We start from the raw sequence: 16,984 nt of genomic DNA, 5'->3' as shown, positions 1-16,984 counted from the left end.
CAGATCTGCTCTTATAAAAGTGCTTACAGGTAAATGCTTTGTGTGTAACTGAAAATTTAAAAAAAAGACTTGATGGAATCTATTGGCAGAATTTTACAGATTGGGTATGGAAGATGAGGGAGAATGTGAGTCAAGAGTCAAGATATAGTTTTCCAGTTTGAGTAGCGAGATGGGTAGTGGTGTTGCTCAGAAAAGTGGCTTGGGGGAGCTGGGGAAAAGTGGCTGGGGGAGAGGCTGCAAGGATGCCACTCCTTTTAGTACATAGTACAACAGTCAAATGTGATAATTTGAAGGCAAGAAATGTAGCAAGCGTGAGCCGGGGTTGTGGCTCAGTGGTAGAGTACTTGCCTAGCATGTGTGAGGCACTGGGTTCAATTCTCAGCACCAAATATAAGTAAATAAATGAAATAAGGTCCATCAACAACTAAAAAAACTTTTTAAAAAAATGTAACAAGCTTAAAAGCCTTACCAAGAACACACCCCTCTCAGGGTACAGGATCCTTGAATGGTCTCCCCATGATGTTTCGTAGTTAACAGACCAGTCACTTTTTTCTTTTTAATTTTTTTTTTTTTTAGTTGTAGTTGGACACAATACCTTGCCCCACTTTTTTCTCTTTTTGAAGTGTATCCTGCATTTTTCCTGTCCTTATTCTCCCGCTATATATTAGCTCCTGTATATTAGCTTGGTAGAAGGCATATAATGAGATTCTAGAATTCTATTCAATGTGTGACTACTGGGGACTTGTCTCTCATAAATATATTTTTCTTGAAAAGAGTAAGGTCCTGTGTTCCTTCAACCCTGTCACTGCTAGGGATTGAATCTAGACTCTTGAACGTGCTGGGCAAGTACTCTACTATTGAACTACATCCCCAGCCCCAAATACTTAATCATTGAAATAGGAATTCATGGTAACTATTAGTTATTCATAAATATTGACTCCCTTCTGGGCAAAAAGTAGGCCTGCAGTTCCATGCAGAGCTTAAGCTGGGTGTGGTTGTGTCTAGCTTGGTCCATTGAAAACAGAGGACATGTGTCAATTTCAGGTGAGTTTCCAAAACCAGTACCTCTTTCATGACACTATTTTCTTGGTTCTCTCACAATGGCTGTCCATGTTCCAGTACTGCTGTCAGCCTAGGTGAACGACTGATTTAATTCATCACATAAAGGATCTTTTTTTTTTTTTTTTTTGGTACTAGGGATTGAACCCAGGGGCACTTAACCTTTGAGCCACATCCCCAGCACTTATTTTTGAGACAGGGTAGCTTAGGAACTCGATAAGTTGTCAAGGCTGGCTTTGAATTTGCAGTCCTCCTGATTCAGTCTCCCAAGCTGCTGGGATTACAGATGTGCGCCACTGAGCCCAGCACATAAAGGATAAATCTTTTAAATCAATTAAAAATATTTTTTGTGTTTTAAGGCAATACAACCAGCCTGTTCTGACTATAAGAGAAATGAAGAAATCTAAAAATTCTGTTCCCTATACTTTTCCTCTCAGCTCTGAAATGTCTCCAAGACCACTAGGCTAACCTTAAATCTCCCTACCAGGTCACCTTATGGTCAGGTGCAACAAAGTTACTGCTTCTAGCCTTCTCTTTAATCAACCAAAATGGATTTTCTCAATTGCCCATTCCATCAAGCTTACAACCCCTCTGTGGCTTCTGGTTCACCCTTAGCGATGATCCCAATGTTTTCATATGGCTAGCAAAGCCAGATCAGCACTACTTGTGACTTCTACCCTGGTCTCTGCTAACCTTTTTGGATTCATTTCACTACTGCAACCCCTTCAAATTCCATGTCGTGATCATATTCTGATGCTGTTTCTCAAACTGGCTGGTTTCCTATAATTCTTGTGTCAACTTTCCCAGCTGTTGTGTCTGCCACCCTTCAGATCTCACATATTTCCTCAGGAAAGCATTCCCTCCCCACCCACCCCCACCCAGACCATCATAGATATACTCTAACAGGCGACACTTCCAATATAACTTAAAAGGTTCCTACTGCTTTGGATCAGTTTTGGGGCCAGACTGTAGCTTCTCTGAGGAGCATCAATCGTGTTTATTTTGGGCAATGGATATGTATTAATTCCCTTAAATGATCCTAGGAGATAAAAATTCATATTTTGTTTTAATTTTTTTTAACAACAATTGAGCCTCAACATTTTCCATTATAAATTTTTCCTTCCATTTTAATGATCCATGTACTTACCCACTTATAAGATTTTCTTTAGGATTATCTAGTAGTCACATTAAAATGAAAAAAATTTAAATAATGTATTTAACTCAATGTATCAAATACCAATATTACCCAGTACATTAAAAATAATTTTAATATGTAGTCAAAATTAAAAACTAGTGAAAAAACTAGTGAGATTATTTTCTCTTCTATATACTAAGTCTTTGATATCTGATATTTTATACTAACAGTACATCACAACTTGGGCACTAAATTTGCAAAGGTTGAAGTGAAATGTAGTTTCCCTAAAACAATAAGTTTTAACAGAAAAATACTTTCTTATTAATTATAGATGGACATTTTTATTATTTTTTAATATATTTTTAGTTATAATTGGACACAATACTTTTATTTATTTATTTTTATGTGGTACTAAGGATCAAACCCAGTGCCTTGCATGTGATAGGCAAGTGCTCTACCACTGAGCCAAGAACCCCAGCCCACCACCTCAATTTTTACATTAAAGTTTAACAAACAATAAATTCAGTTCTTCAATTGTATTAGATATATTTCATGTGCTCAATAGCCACAGTACCATACCAGAAGTGTGGATATATATTATCTCCTATAATCAAAATTTTTCCTCTTTATATTACTCATATTTCCCTAAACTTTCTGAAACCCGAATAAGGCGCATATATATATTTTTTAACTGGGAATTGAACCCTGGCGTACTTAACCACTGAGCCACATCCCCAGGCCATTTTATATTTTGAGACAGGACCTCACTAAGTTGCTGAAGCTGACTTTGAACTCGCCATTCTCCTGCCTCAGTATCCTGAACCACTGGGATTGCTAAGGACAATAATAACTGAGTCACTTGTTTTGAAGTATCCTATATGTAAACATACAAAGCTGCAATTCCCATCATTGATCCCATCCAACATTTGAACTTTGGAACATTTTTGAAATGCCATGAATGATGGTGGTGATGCAAGAATAGGAGCTGATGGTATCTAAGGGAAATCATTCTCTGAAATCTACCTCTAAAAGATTATAACATTACATTTAAAAAATGTTTTGAAGATTAAATACTTGTAAATACTTGTGTGTGTGTATATATATATGTGTATGGTAATATGGCTATGGTGGTTTAAAAAACATGTCCACAAATTCTTTGACATCTCTCCCTTCAGGAGATGCTTAATGCTCCTCCCCTTTGAGTGTGGGCCAGATATAGTGACTCAATTTTAATGAGAACCTAGGGAAGTCTAAGATTAAGTTATTTAGAAGACTGTGTTTTTCATATTGGACAAATGATGTCTTGGTTCATTTGCCCTAGGGGAAGCCTATTGCCATATTATGAGCTGCGCCATGGAGAGACTCACATGGCAAGGAATTGAAGGTTTCTGTCTTAACTCTTAGTAAGGAACCAAATTATTTGTCTAACAGACTGCCAGAAACTGAGGGCAGTCAATTACCACATCAGTAGGGATGGAAGAGGATTTTTTTAACTAGTTAAGTATTCAGATGACTGTGGCCTGGGTTAACTCTAACCTGAGACCCAAAACCAGAATTACTGAACTTAGCTACTTCTAGATTGCTGACCTGCAAAACTGAGATAATCAATATTTGCTTTCATCTGCCAAATTTTGGGGTAATGTGTTATTCATATTCACATGCAGCAATGGATTAAAGCTTATAGTTTGAAAAGCTCCCCATTGCCAAATGAAGCATAAATTAAGGTATTTGTCACAAAGCAACCCAAAATAAGCATATCCTAATATCTGTTTCTACAAGTGATATACTAACTAAAATCATGGTGTTACTACTCAGTTTTTTAATTAAGCCTCAGAATATGAATCCTATTTGTTGGAATTTCCTTAATGTTTTGATTCAGCATTTAAAGGTACTTTGGTTATTTGCAGTAAATCTGATAAATAAGTAAATGTGTTTATTATTGATCAAGTGGAAGTCACATTTCTAAAGCAAAAGGTTTATTTTTATAGTTTAAGAAAATACAAGTCCTAAGAATGTATGATATAATGCCAACACAATAAAAATTAGCGTACATTCCTAAAACTAGCAAGATAGTACTAATCTGTGTGTATTATTACTATTATTTTAATATTTATTTTTTAGTTATTGGCGGACACAACATCTTTTGTTTTTGTATGTGGTGCTGAGGATCGAACCCAGGCTGCACACATGCCAGGCGAGCCCGCTACTACTTGAGCCACAACCCCAGCCCCTGTGTGTATTATTTTTAATATTCCCCTCAAGGGTCACTGCTTTATAGTTATACCTCATAGGAAGGGCAAAACCATGATATACATTTCATTTGAAATCACTTCATTTATTTTTATTTTATGTTTTGCAATATTGAAGAATGAACCCAGGAGTGCTCTAGTGTTGAGCTACATCCCAGCACTTTTTATTTATTTTGAGATAGTATGATTGGTTGCCCAGGCTGGTCTTGTACTTGAGATCCTCCTGCCTCAGTCTCCCAAGGTGCTGGGTTTACAGGTGTGTGCCACCACACCCAGCCTTACCTCTACAATTTAAAAGCTGTTATTTCTGGCACAGAGGGGGAAAAGGGAGTTGGTGGGGAAATATTCTTTGGAATTAGAAGAAATGACCACTAGATGTCACTGTTGCTTTTTTTAAATTAATAAGTCAAAAAGCAGGATCAAACAATAGAATCAATTTTCATGTCATAACTAACTCTGGGATAGAAATGATCAGATTATGTCAATAAAGAGCCAAGACCTATTTTTCACTACACATAAGTTTATTGTGAAAGTAAAACATGTAACACACAGAATGGCTAATGGTGGCATAAGCAATCTGGTAGCTTAAGGCAAGTTTTGATGGAGATGAATTTAGAAAAGCTGATACAATGATGTAATTTTGCTTAAATATGGATTATGAAAACATATCAAATTGCATCAATAACTTAAAAAAAGTAGTTTTCAAGGCCTGAACTACTGGAGAAAAAGGGGCTTATAATCTTAATGCCAGCATTAAGACAGACAGAAGCAACACAGTACTAAACGACACGGGGAAATCCAGTATTTACAGAAGAATGGCAACAGGAACATTTATTTATTAACATTTGATCTTATACTGGTGGACTAAAAGCCCTTAGCTGGAAGCAATAGAGAAAAATGTACCATCATCATGTTATTAAAAAAATATTAAGTGCAGAAGTCAAAAACCAAGGAGCTCTGTGATAAAGTAACCTTAAAACACCACTGTAAGGATCACTTAAAAGGCGATTCCCTCAGGGGAAATTAGGGCACTGAGTGTGTAAACATGTGAGCTGCACAACACCAAATACCAACCAAATTCATTCATAGTACTTAGTTACACAAGATCAGCATGGTTTTTTATGATGTATTACTGTTTATAACAATTTAAACACACTCCTTACCATGCATGACTTCAAATATATAACAAATATTTTTTATTCTGATACAGGATATCTGTTTATGAATTAAAAGACCTATATACATTGAAAATCACACCTCCTTCATCAATCAAGTATATTTATATGCTTTTTAAATGCAATGACCTTATTCAGATTTCATTTTCTGAATTGTGTGTCAGTTTTTCTACTCTTCAAAATAATGCCATTTTGTTATGATAAAATACATTTTTGCAAAAATTCAGAAATGTATTAACATTTAATGAACATGACCATGAAAAGTATTTGTAAGTTTGTGCCAAATGACTCAGCACTTTCTTCCAGTCTTGTATTAAAAAAAAAAAGTTGCACCCAATTTGACAGTAAGCCTATTTAAAAAATATTCTTAACTATTCATCTCAAAAGGTGCTAATAATAGTCCTTTTGCAAAATACCATATATAATTGTGAATGTTTTCCCCCAGAATAAAGAAAATGTATCCTCTGCACAGATGAACATTTTCTAAGACTAATCTTTCATTACCCAGTATTGTTTTTACAAAAGCATGCACTATAAAACACATAAAAGCAGCTATCTTAAACATGATTTTAATACAATATTACCTTTGTAGCTGATTCATCACTGTCTCCAGTTTAATATGTTGTTACATACATAAAGAAGCTCCAGTATCCCTTTTGATTGATTTAAAAAAAAATCCCTGAATAAAACAGAAGCCAGCCTGTGACTTCTTTAGGCATTTCAGTAGAATGTTATCATCTATGGAGAATATCTCCACCCAAACTCATGATTACAAAGCAGAATCTAAAACACACCTGGGGCAGATTACAGAGTTAATAAAAATTTAAATTTTTTATGTTTAAAAAGGAAAGAAAGGGTGCTCATTATTAGCATTTAAAAGGATACTGCAACTTTAACAACTGTAAACTTTGTGGTAGAAGGCTGTGGCAGACAGTTCTATGCTACTAGGTTTTCAGCTTGTAAATAATGCAAACGTATCAACAATTTTTAAATGCAATAGACAATAAAAACAAAAGGAAATGCAGGAAAAAAGAAACAAACAAACAAACCAAGACTGCCTATTTAAAAAGAAACTGTAACCAACACATCTAAAAGTATATTAAAAAAAAGCAACTGATTAAAGAAAGCCCTCTGGATTAAAAACTTAAATTTGTTTTAAAATGACATGAACTTTAAATTAGAATGGAGGAAAAAAGAGCTTTACAAATTGATAGTTTCAACTGAATTAAAATAATGCCAACAAGGTAAGCTTGCATAGAAAAAAATTTGAAATTATTACTGGCTACATGCTTTAAAAATTAGAAATGTAGGTATTATAATCATAGTGCAAAACCATGGCAGTTTGTGATGTCTTTTACTGCCTTAGGTTTGAGAAATAGACCGTAGTACCTCCAGTTATCACAGTTTCTGGTCTTATAATGAATTATTTCTGCCAACTAGAAGCAATGTGTTTGTAAAGATGGGCAGCACATTTGCTGTGCTACTATTAACGAAGTTTGAGATCATCACCACCACCTAAATTGGAACCAGGACTAGGGTCTTGTTGTCTTCTTGCCTGAAATGACAAAATTGTAATTTGGGGTTAGAAAGTGGTTTAAAATCAAAATGCCAGATATATAAAATATGACATATAAAATATAAGCCAGTTACATATAATTTCCCAAAAAACTTTTCAATCAGTATCTGGCAAAAGAACAATTAAAATTACATACAACATATTTTGCTAAATTTCTTTAAAAGTCAAGAGTAAAGACCATTTTATTTTCCAAAGAGCATTATCATAAATATGTACTATGAATAAAAGAATAAAGAATCTGTTTCAGTTCAGGAACTAGAGGGTTTAACTAACATATCAGCATAGCCAATAACCTTAGAAACAAACTTTTCCTTTTAGCAATAGTTGACATTTATTGAGCACTAACTATATATGCGAGGCCCTGTTGAGTATTCTCCATGAAAGAACTAATTTAATCCCTCCTGTCAATGGTAAGATATATGTGCTATTATTTTCCCTCATTTCACAGATAAAGAAATGGAGTCACAGTAAAGTAAATGGTCTATTGATTATACAACTGTAAAATATAACAATCCCATCTCTGAAGTAAATTTTAGAGATCTCTACCTTAAGAAATAAAATTCAGAATTACTATGAATAAAATTTGTCTCATAAGTAAAAATGAAAATCTGGTATGCTTATAATACCCAGAAGTATCTTTATAAAATATTTAACAATCAAGAGGCTTGACAATTATAAACACTGAGGATTTTAAGGTTCGCTGCAGAATGAATGAACACCCTATTTAAACCATCTATGGCAAACTGCCTAATAGAGAACATTTATAAATGTCACTATGCATGACACACTCTGTAATATATAACATAGTGCTCCTTTTATCTACATGCAACAGTTTATTTCAGTCTCTTTCACAAATTCTAATGGGAGTTTTTCCACAAGCTTTCTTGAGTGCTTCCAAATGCTGGCCAAGTACAAATATCTATTTGTATACAGAAGTTGGTCCCTCCAACACAAGTTTTCCTATGGTAGATAATGGCAACACCATTTTACTGTTAAACTCCTAACATGTCTTTCTTTCATACCCAAGAGTGAATTCTTTTTTGTTTGTTTTCTAAATACTGGGGACTGAAACCAGGGGCATTCTACTACAGAGCTACATATATCCTCAGTCATTTTATAAATTTTTTTTGAGAGATTCTCACTAACCTACTGAAGTTGGCCTTTAATTTGTGATCTTCCTGCCTCAGCCTCAGCATGTGTCACTATGGTAGGCCCCAAAAGTGTATTGTGATGGCTCTACCTTTAAAAATATCCATAACCTAACCACTTCTGACTCTCTTTAACATTCTCACCCTAGTCAAAGCCACCATCATGTTTCACCCGGATATTTTTTTCTCAGACAACTGTTATAAACTAATCCAGCAGCAGAGGCTATCTGCAACTACCTGTATAATATCTTTACCTAAATGGAACTGTATACCAACTAATTCTCCATTGTCTGTGTCATTTTTGAAAACTACCAGAAATCAAATTCTTAAGATCTAAAACAGTTATTTTATTAGAGAAGAAACATCTTTGACCTTCAAAACAAGATCTCAACAAATCACATTTGTGTAAGATCAAGTTTGTTGCTTTCATTTTTAGGCACTGGGAACTGAACCCAGAGCCTTGTGTATGCTGAGCATGCATCTACCACTGAGCTATACCCCCAGCTCTGAGATCAAGTTTTGTCAGAAGCTCCAGCTGTGTCATCTTTTAAGAGGGTTTTGTTATTTAAACAAAAATGACAGCCTCCTTATTTACTTTCGAACAAAATCCAACACTCATATCTTTGATTTTCCTTAAAATTTGATGTATTCCTCTAGCAGATTTTAACTATTTTTTGTTAGCAGACACACAATGACTAAATATTAGCACATTCTTTTCAATTAAATACTTAAAGTTATGGAGCACAATCCCAGACTAAAAGAGCTATGGATGCATATGCCTCAAAAAAACAATTATGTTCCATACAGAATCAATGCTATGTATAAGGACAGATCAATTCTGCAGAATCAGAGATGGTGATATAAGCATCTGGTTTCAGTCAATGAAGGTTAGAAAGGGGCTGAGCAATGAAGAAACACCGAGAAAAATCAATCCTAATTACGTATTTATAAATCACTACTAACCTACCAATAATACTTTGGGAAAAGAACAGTTCAGCTTTTGTCTTGGGTAAGAGTAATTTTCAAATTATATTAATAATAATTGGATGACTCCAAACGAGCGACAAGGAATAGTCCCCAGCAGTTAGAGGTTTCTCTACTGGTCATGGCTACACATAAATATATATATATATATATATATATATATATATATATATATATATATATATATATATACATATATATATATATATATATATATATACATATTTTTTTTTACATTATCATATTTTTTATAAAAACGTGACCTTAGGCATATTTCTTATCCTCTCTTCATTTCTATTCTCACATTTCTTAGCCTCAGTTCTTCAAAAATGGAGATTCACTCAGGTGCAATGGACCACACCTGTAATCCCAGCAGCTCAGGAGGCCCAGACAAGAGGTTCACAAGTTCAAGGCCAGACTCAGCAACTTAGTGAGACCCTTTCTTAAAATAAAAAGAAAGGGGCTGGGGATGTGGCTCAAGTGGTAACATGCTCGCCTGGCATGTGTGGGGTGCTGGGTTCGATCCTCAGCACCACATAAAAATAAAATAAAGATGTTGTGTCCACCGAAAACTGAAAAATAAATGGTAAAAAATTCTCTCTCTCTCCTCTCTCTCTCTCTTTAAAAAAAAATAAAAGAAAAAGAAAATAGGTAGCTGGGGGTTGGGGCTCAGTGGCACAGTGCTTGTGAGGCACTACATTCAATCCTCAGCACATCAAAAAAATAAATAAAAAAATAAAGATATTGTGTCCATGTATATCTAAAAAAATATAAACAACAACAAAAAATACCAAATAGGGATAGGGATGTAGCTCAGTCATAAAGCACCAATAAGTTCAAATCCCAGTATGGAGGGGTAAAAATAAAAAGAATCAAGTGTACAGCAAAAATTAAAATGTATAGCACCTAGCACACAGTATGCACCTGTGCTGTCACTGTTAAAATTGCTCATCACTTCCCAATTTACCTATGTGAACTTTTAAAATAACATTCTAAATGCTTAGAACAACAAGCACATCCTGCAGATAGAGTAATTTTTATAAACTAAGTTGTAAAAGAAAACATTTATCCTTTCTATGATAAAAGCAAATCGAAACTAGAAGAACACACCTCTTCCTTCTTCCTACCTCAATTATCTTCTTCCACCTCTCATTCTCAGTCTTTCTTATTCCCAGCTCACGCTCATTTGCATTTTCCCAACACATGTCCCAAGAAAGCCCAGTATAGATATGTTCTAATGTTGATGTTTTTCTTACATAAGAGTGAGTATGTGTAGAGTTAAATGATTTGAAAAGCAAAGTCTTGGGAATTTAAAGTAAATAAAGGCTGAAAAATTTTTTTCTTGGACCACACAGAATCGAAGGCTTTGAAAACATGCAAAACACAAATACAAAACCCACATAAAGTGTTTTACGTTTTTCTATTTCCAAATAGTCTGCAAATAAAATTATCCTATGATTTGCTGAGTTGTATTAAAACTCCTTATAGAACATAATTATTTACCCATTCTCTGACATTAAAAACAACCATTTATTTGCTAACACTTTATAATTTAACCCAGTGAAAGCATTTTCTAGGTAATGATAAAAAAAAATCTCTTTCAGCACCTTGTCACCTTGGAGCTAATCAACTGCCAACAGTGCAACATAACATTTTAGGTCAAGAGTTCAATCAAGCTGAAGGTAGTCTCTCGAAACGGTATACAAGCTGCCATCAGACAGACAAGTGAGGCATCTAATTCATCTATGATTAAAGCACTAGGTTTGTCACAGTACTATTAACCTTCTTCTTCCTTCACAAAAACCAAAAAAAGAAAAGGCACTGGGCTACTTCTATATATAGACACCAATGGGGAACACTAAAGAATAGTAATGTCTAAGGTTATTTTTCCTTTTAAATTGTCTTTAATAAAGTACAGAAAATGACAAATTAAGTATATAACAATGAATTTGAAAAGTGAACATGGCCCACATAACTAACACCCAGATCAAGAACTATAGGGTGTGGGGTAGTGGCTAGGAAAAAATAGTTACTTTGGATTAGGAAGGAGAGAGTGAAGGGAGGGGGTATGGGGATAGTAAGGACAGTAGAATGAATTGGACATTATTACCCCATGTGCATATATGATTACACGACTGGTGTGATTCTCCATCATGTACAATGAGAAGTTATACTCCATTTACGTATGATGTGTCAAATGTATTCTACTAATTAGAACAAATTTTTTTTTAAAACCCCAACTATGGTGCTGGGGATATAGCTCAGTTGGTAGAGTGCTTGCCTTGCATGCATAAGGCCTTGGGTTTGATCCCTAGTACCATAAAACAAACAAACAAAACCCGAACTGTATGTTTCCAGAAGGTATCCCTTCCTAGTCACTGCTCAACCCTGGAGTAACAGCTAACTCAGTCCCCCAAAGAACCAAGAAAAAATTAAAATTTTTGGTTGTTTCAAAAAACAAACTCACTGACCAACCAAACCAAACCAAATCAAAACAACCATGAGTATCAAAACAGCTTGGCAAAATGATATCTTTGAGTCTCATAGTCTGAAGTTAGGATATGCCTACTTTTACTGCTACTGAAGATATGTTTGCAGACATAAGGATAGAAAGGTGGGTGAAGGGGTGAAGACACTACCTTTCACTAAGCCTCCATTCTAAGCACCAGGTACTGAGCTAGCAACAATTGTTGAGGTAGGTTTCATAAATGAGGCTGAAGGAATAGCAACTTTCCCAATGTCAGTCACATGGCAAAATAGTAAAGTTAGCAACCCATTACAAACCTTATGTTTATTCTACCACATCAAAGGCCCTCAAGTTACCTCTGCCACCTACAGGGTTCCTTAAAAAACTCCAGGAACCCCAAAGGAAGATCAGAATAACCCTTACCTCTGCTTCATCCAGAGTTATGACCCTTTTATCTATTTAATAAAATGGGACTCTGTATAAAATTTCACATATATTCCTTTTAAAAATATACACAGGCTGGGCACAGTGGCACACTCCTGTAATCCCAGCAGCTCGAGAGGCCGAGGCAGGAGGACAACATGTTGAAACCCAGCCTTAGCAACTCAGTAAGGCCCTAAGCAACTCAGTGACATCCTATCTCTAAATAAAATACAAAAGAGCTAGGGATGTGGCTCAGTGGTTGAGTGCCTCTGAGTTCAATACCTGGTTCAGGACAACAACAACATCAACAAAACAGAATGGTTTCACATTAAAAAAAATAGCCTATATGCCAGTTTATAGACAGAATATTTAAGAATCTTCTGTTTTTCATTATTATGTGTTAATACTAAGAACAAATGTTCTTTTTTTTTCTGTAAACAATCAATAGATGCACATGATATAAAATTTATAAAGTACAAAGAATATATAATGAAAAGTGATAACCCTCACACTTTTGCCCTCAGATACCTGGTTCCACCCTCCACAGTGTACAAGTTTGTCTGTCTCTTTCTTTCTATACCAGGGATTAAATGCAGGGGGGCTTAACCACTGAGTCACATCCTCAGCATTTTTTTGATTTTCAGACAGGGTCTTGCTAAGTTGTTTAGGACCTTCTAAATGGTTTTGAACTTATAATCCTCCTGAAGCAGGATTATGTGTGTGCACCATGCCTGGCTACAGTATCACTGTCTTATGTATCCGACTACAGTACAACTATGCATATTCAAACAAATATATTCCTTTTAAAAATATCCACAGGGTAAGATATTATATGCAGCATGTTGTATCTTTTGCACATCATTTTATTGCACACCTGTGATTTAGGCAAGGTTACTAAAATATGTTTCTTCATTTCACTATAGTCTTTCATCATCCAAATTAATAATAATCTGCCCTCTGAAAGGTGAAGAAGATACTATACTACTGAAATAATCTTTTCCTTAAAACCTAGAAAAAGAACATGCTAATTCCACCAGGAATGGTGATTAGAAAACTTTCCATTTTATCATCTGTAAAGTTTTGAAACATGCCAATGGAATTTAATAACTGATTTTTAGGTTAAAAGACACTGGTGGAAATCCAAACCCCTGAACCACCAACCACTTGGAGTTCTGCTTCGCACTCTTAAAACCTTAACTTTATACATACATTATGCTCATGAGCTGCACCATTACAAGTTTAACATGACAGAGCTGTAGGTCTCAGAAGTTATTCAAACAGTGGCAGACATCCTTAAACCTCTGTGTTGCCAGAATATTAGGCTTCCAAAGACCATTTACTGGGTTACTGCCACCCAGGAGTTACCAGTGTTCTCTGGTCCTTGTCTCCAGTCAGCCATTAGGACCACCCACTAGAACCAATATTATTCTTTTCTGCCTCAGCCTTTTCTATTCCAGGCAAAATGGTTTTTAACCTCTCCTGGAAGATTTTGCTTTTTCAGCCTAATCATCTTTATGGGTGGTGTGGAAATTAATTTCCCACTGCTAGGCTGTATTTGTGGAGACCTCCTAGTTAGAAAACTATGGTTTAAGTCCTCACATTTTCTTCTACTAACCAACTATTTGAAAGAGAGCAAGTCAATTAATTTTTCTGAGAGTCTTGCTTTCATCAATTATAGTAAGAATGATAGATAAGGTGATACTTCAATCCCTAAAGATGTTTAATTACAGGAGAAAAACATTTTTCTCCACTGTTCTTTTAGGAAAAAGAAAATAAACTGCAAGAATATAAGCTGACCTTAAGAAATGTTTATGAGGGACTGGGGCTGGGGCTCAGTGGTAGAGCACTTGCCTGGCATGTGTGAGGCTCTGGGTTCGATTATCAGCACCAAATGTAAATAAATAAAAATAAAGGTCTGTCAACGACTAAAAAAAAAATTAATAAAAGTGTTTATGAGGGGCTAGGGATGGGGCTCAGTGGCGGAATGCTTGCCAAGTATGTACGAGGCTCTCAGTACAATCCCCAGCACCATCAAAAAAAAAAAAAAAAAAAAGTTTATGGGTAAAATAGCAAGAAAGAAAGAAATGAAGAAAACATATACATACAAAGTACCAAAAGGCATGCAAACCTCAAACCTCCCTACAGTGCATACTCTGGAGACAGATTCCAGCCCAATCTCCTAGATGACAGCTCTCTACAAGAACTGATGTTTCACATTACTGCTGTAAGGAACTATAAGATCTAAATCATTGATGAAAATTTAACTGTTTTCTCTATGCTCTAGTCATAATGCAGAGAAAGTGCCCTGAAACACTTGAGAGAACTAAAAGGATGTTCTTGCTAGCCAGATAATTCAATTAACTGGAACCAGCACTGTGGTAGAGCTTTTAGCACTGAAGAAGTACTTTAGAGCTATTATTTACTATAGGCATACACATACCAAGAACCACACTAAGTGCTTTACAAGCATTTTTCATTTAATTCTCACAACAATTTCTATGAGAAAACTGGGCCTTAAGAGAGACTGGCAAGTGATGGAGCAGAAATGTAAATGAGGTCTGACTACAAAGCCTATGCTCACCGTCACTGACCAAAAAAAAAAAAAAAAAATTAATAAAAACAATCTCAGCAACAAATTACTTGGCTCCTCTGTTAACAGTTTTTGTTCACAGACACAGATAAGCTCCAAGAAGAGAATCAAACATTTTTTCAAGTAACAATATTATAAATTAGAAAAACCAAACAAGTTAAAAACTTCCAAAATAATTGTTTTTTTAATTATCAAACAGTTATTCTTCAAATACATTAATTTAAGGTCATGGTAGCTGGTTCCAGAAAGACTGACCATGCTCTGACTTAGTAAGCTCCCTTATTCCTTCATGCCTTTGCAGTTAGTGCTCCTCCTGTTTGGAAAGCTTTCCCCAGTCTGTCTACCTGGCAAACCCAAACTCTTCCTTTAAATCCCTGCAAGTGTATTCTCCGTTGAATCTTTCAATCAAAAGCCAACTTAAATGTTCCTCCTTCCTTTACACTGTTGCAGTCCCCTTTGAACCCACCATTATAAATGCAGGCTGCTAAAGGACACAATTATCTGTTTACACACTAATTTTTCCCACAAGAATGATACTCAAGGACAGAAGCCCTGCATTTTTAATCTATGTATTTCCAGTTCCTAATGCAGAATCCAGCACAACACAGTTGGGGCTCATTACTTTATTACTTATTTAACTAATTTATATAAACCAACAAATTGTAAATATTTAAAATATTTGCATCATTAATATGTATCATATACTTTATCCCACAAACTATCCTACAATTCTAGTTCTCAGGCAGGATAGGGCTTTTCTGAAGATGTTCATTTAACAACTAAACACAATGTAAAAACACTGTGGTGAATAAATGTGAGGAACACAAAAATTACGGGCTCTATCTATGGGATCTCAATTAAGTGGAGGTCAGACATATTTATAATTGTTTCAACATACTATCCATAAGAATACTAACAGAAATAAGCAGTGCTATGGTTTCCACTAACTACAAACTGGAAGATGAATAAGAACAGTCATATATAACATTTAAGCTGCGCTTTGATAAATGGTAGACAAGTATATTCTACATCTAGTTGCAAATAGCATAAGCAAAAAGGGTAAGTGTAAGACAACAAATACATATCATACATTAAAAACTTAATTTTACAAATAAAAAATAAAAAAGGTAGCATGGGAGTTTGTAAAATCTTAAGAGAAAACAAGTATGTCACATATATCCTTCCTGTTTTCTTTTCCGAGCTAAAAAAAGGTATTCTTGGGAACATCCCTAGTTGTTATCAGTTCATTAGACAAATAAATTCATTTACAAAGGACTATCAATCGTTAAAAGATGCTGAATCTATTTAATACACTAACCACTGAATAGGTTTTATTTTAAATTTATTCTAAGCGGATATATTGTAATACCACACAAAAGGACATAGTAACAATAACAGCTGCTGACATCTAATCAGTGCCACATGCTCTACAAGTGCTTTCCCATGTATTTACTTATTTAATCTTCACAATGACCCTAGAAGACAGGCTCATTATAACCCTGTTTTATATATGAGTAACATAGTCACAGAAAGGTGAAGTTATTAGTCCAATGTGACAAAGTAAGTGGTACCACTAGATTCAGAACTCAGTTTGGCTCTAGTCTAGGCTCTTAACACTATCTTTGTAAACATGCACATATGTGTGCATGCGCACATACACACTTTTACATTAAATGATATTGTATATATAATTTTGCGCTTGGAAAAAAAACCTATAAAGTTTCTGTATTATGTAACAATGATTTTAAAACTTTAAAAACTGTGGTAAAAATGCATAACATAAAATTTACCATCTTAACCATTTTTGAGCACTCAGTTCAGTAGTGACACTGTAGTATGTTTCATCTCTAGAACAGATTGATCTTACAAAACTGAAACTCTATACCCATTTAATAGTCATTCCCCATTTCTCCTGGTAACCACCATTTACCTTCTGTAATTATAAATTTGATTCCCTTAGGTACAAAACATTTGTTTTTCATGGCTGGAAATTATTCTATTTAGTTGATATACTATAATTAAATTTTAATAAAGAGATTACCATATTTGATAAAATGAATGCTTTAATAGACCTAATTAAAAATGAACACATGCTGGGCTGGGGCACTGGGTTTGATCCTCAGCACTACAAAATAAATAAAATAAAGGTATTGTGTCCATGCTAACTCTATTTCTTCT

General features: G+C 34.9%; 1 protein-coding gene across 2 annotated transcripts in view; it reads right to left on the bottom strand.

The window, feature by feature from the left end:
• Positions 1 to 4,943: 4,943 nt before the first annotated feature.
• Positions 4,944 to 16,984, bottom strand: part of Cbfb (core-binding factor subunit beta) — a 52,159-nt gene continuing 40,118 nt past the window's right edge. For both annotated transcript variants that reach the window (XM_046435228.2, XM_046435229.2), the window contains exon 6: positions 4,944 to 7,173. In XM_046435228.2, coding sequence (XP_046291184.1) covers positions 7,105 to 7,173 — 69 coding nt within the window. In that variant the 3' untranslated portion in view covers positions 4,944 to 7,104. The remainder of the gene's footprint in view (positions 7,174 to 16,984) is intronic.

The sequence above is a fragment of the Marmota monax genome, unplaced genomic scaffold (assembly GCF_021218885.2).
Source record: "Marmota monax isolate L192 unplaced genomic scaffold, Marmota_monax_Labrador192_F-V1.1 WCK01_AAM20220418_F8-fsc00024, whole genome shotgun sequence".
Classification (NCBI taxonomy): domain Eukaryota; kingdom Metazoa; phylum Chordata; class Mammalia; order Rodentia; family Sciuridae; genus Marmota; species Marmota monax.
This window is presented reverse-complemented; position numbering and strand designations above follow the sequence as displayed.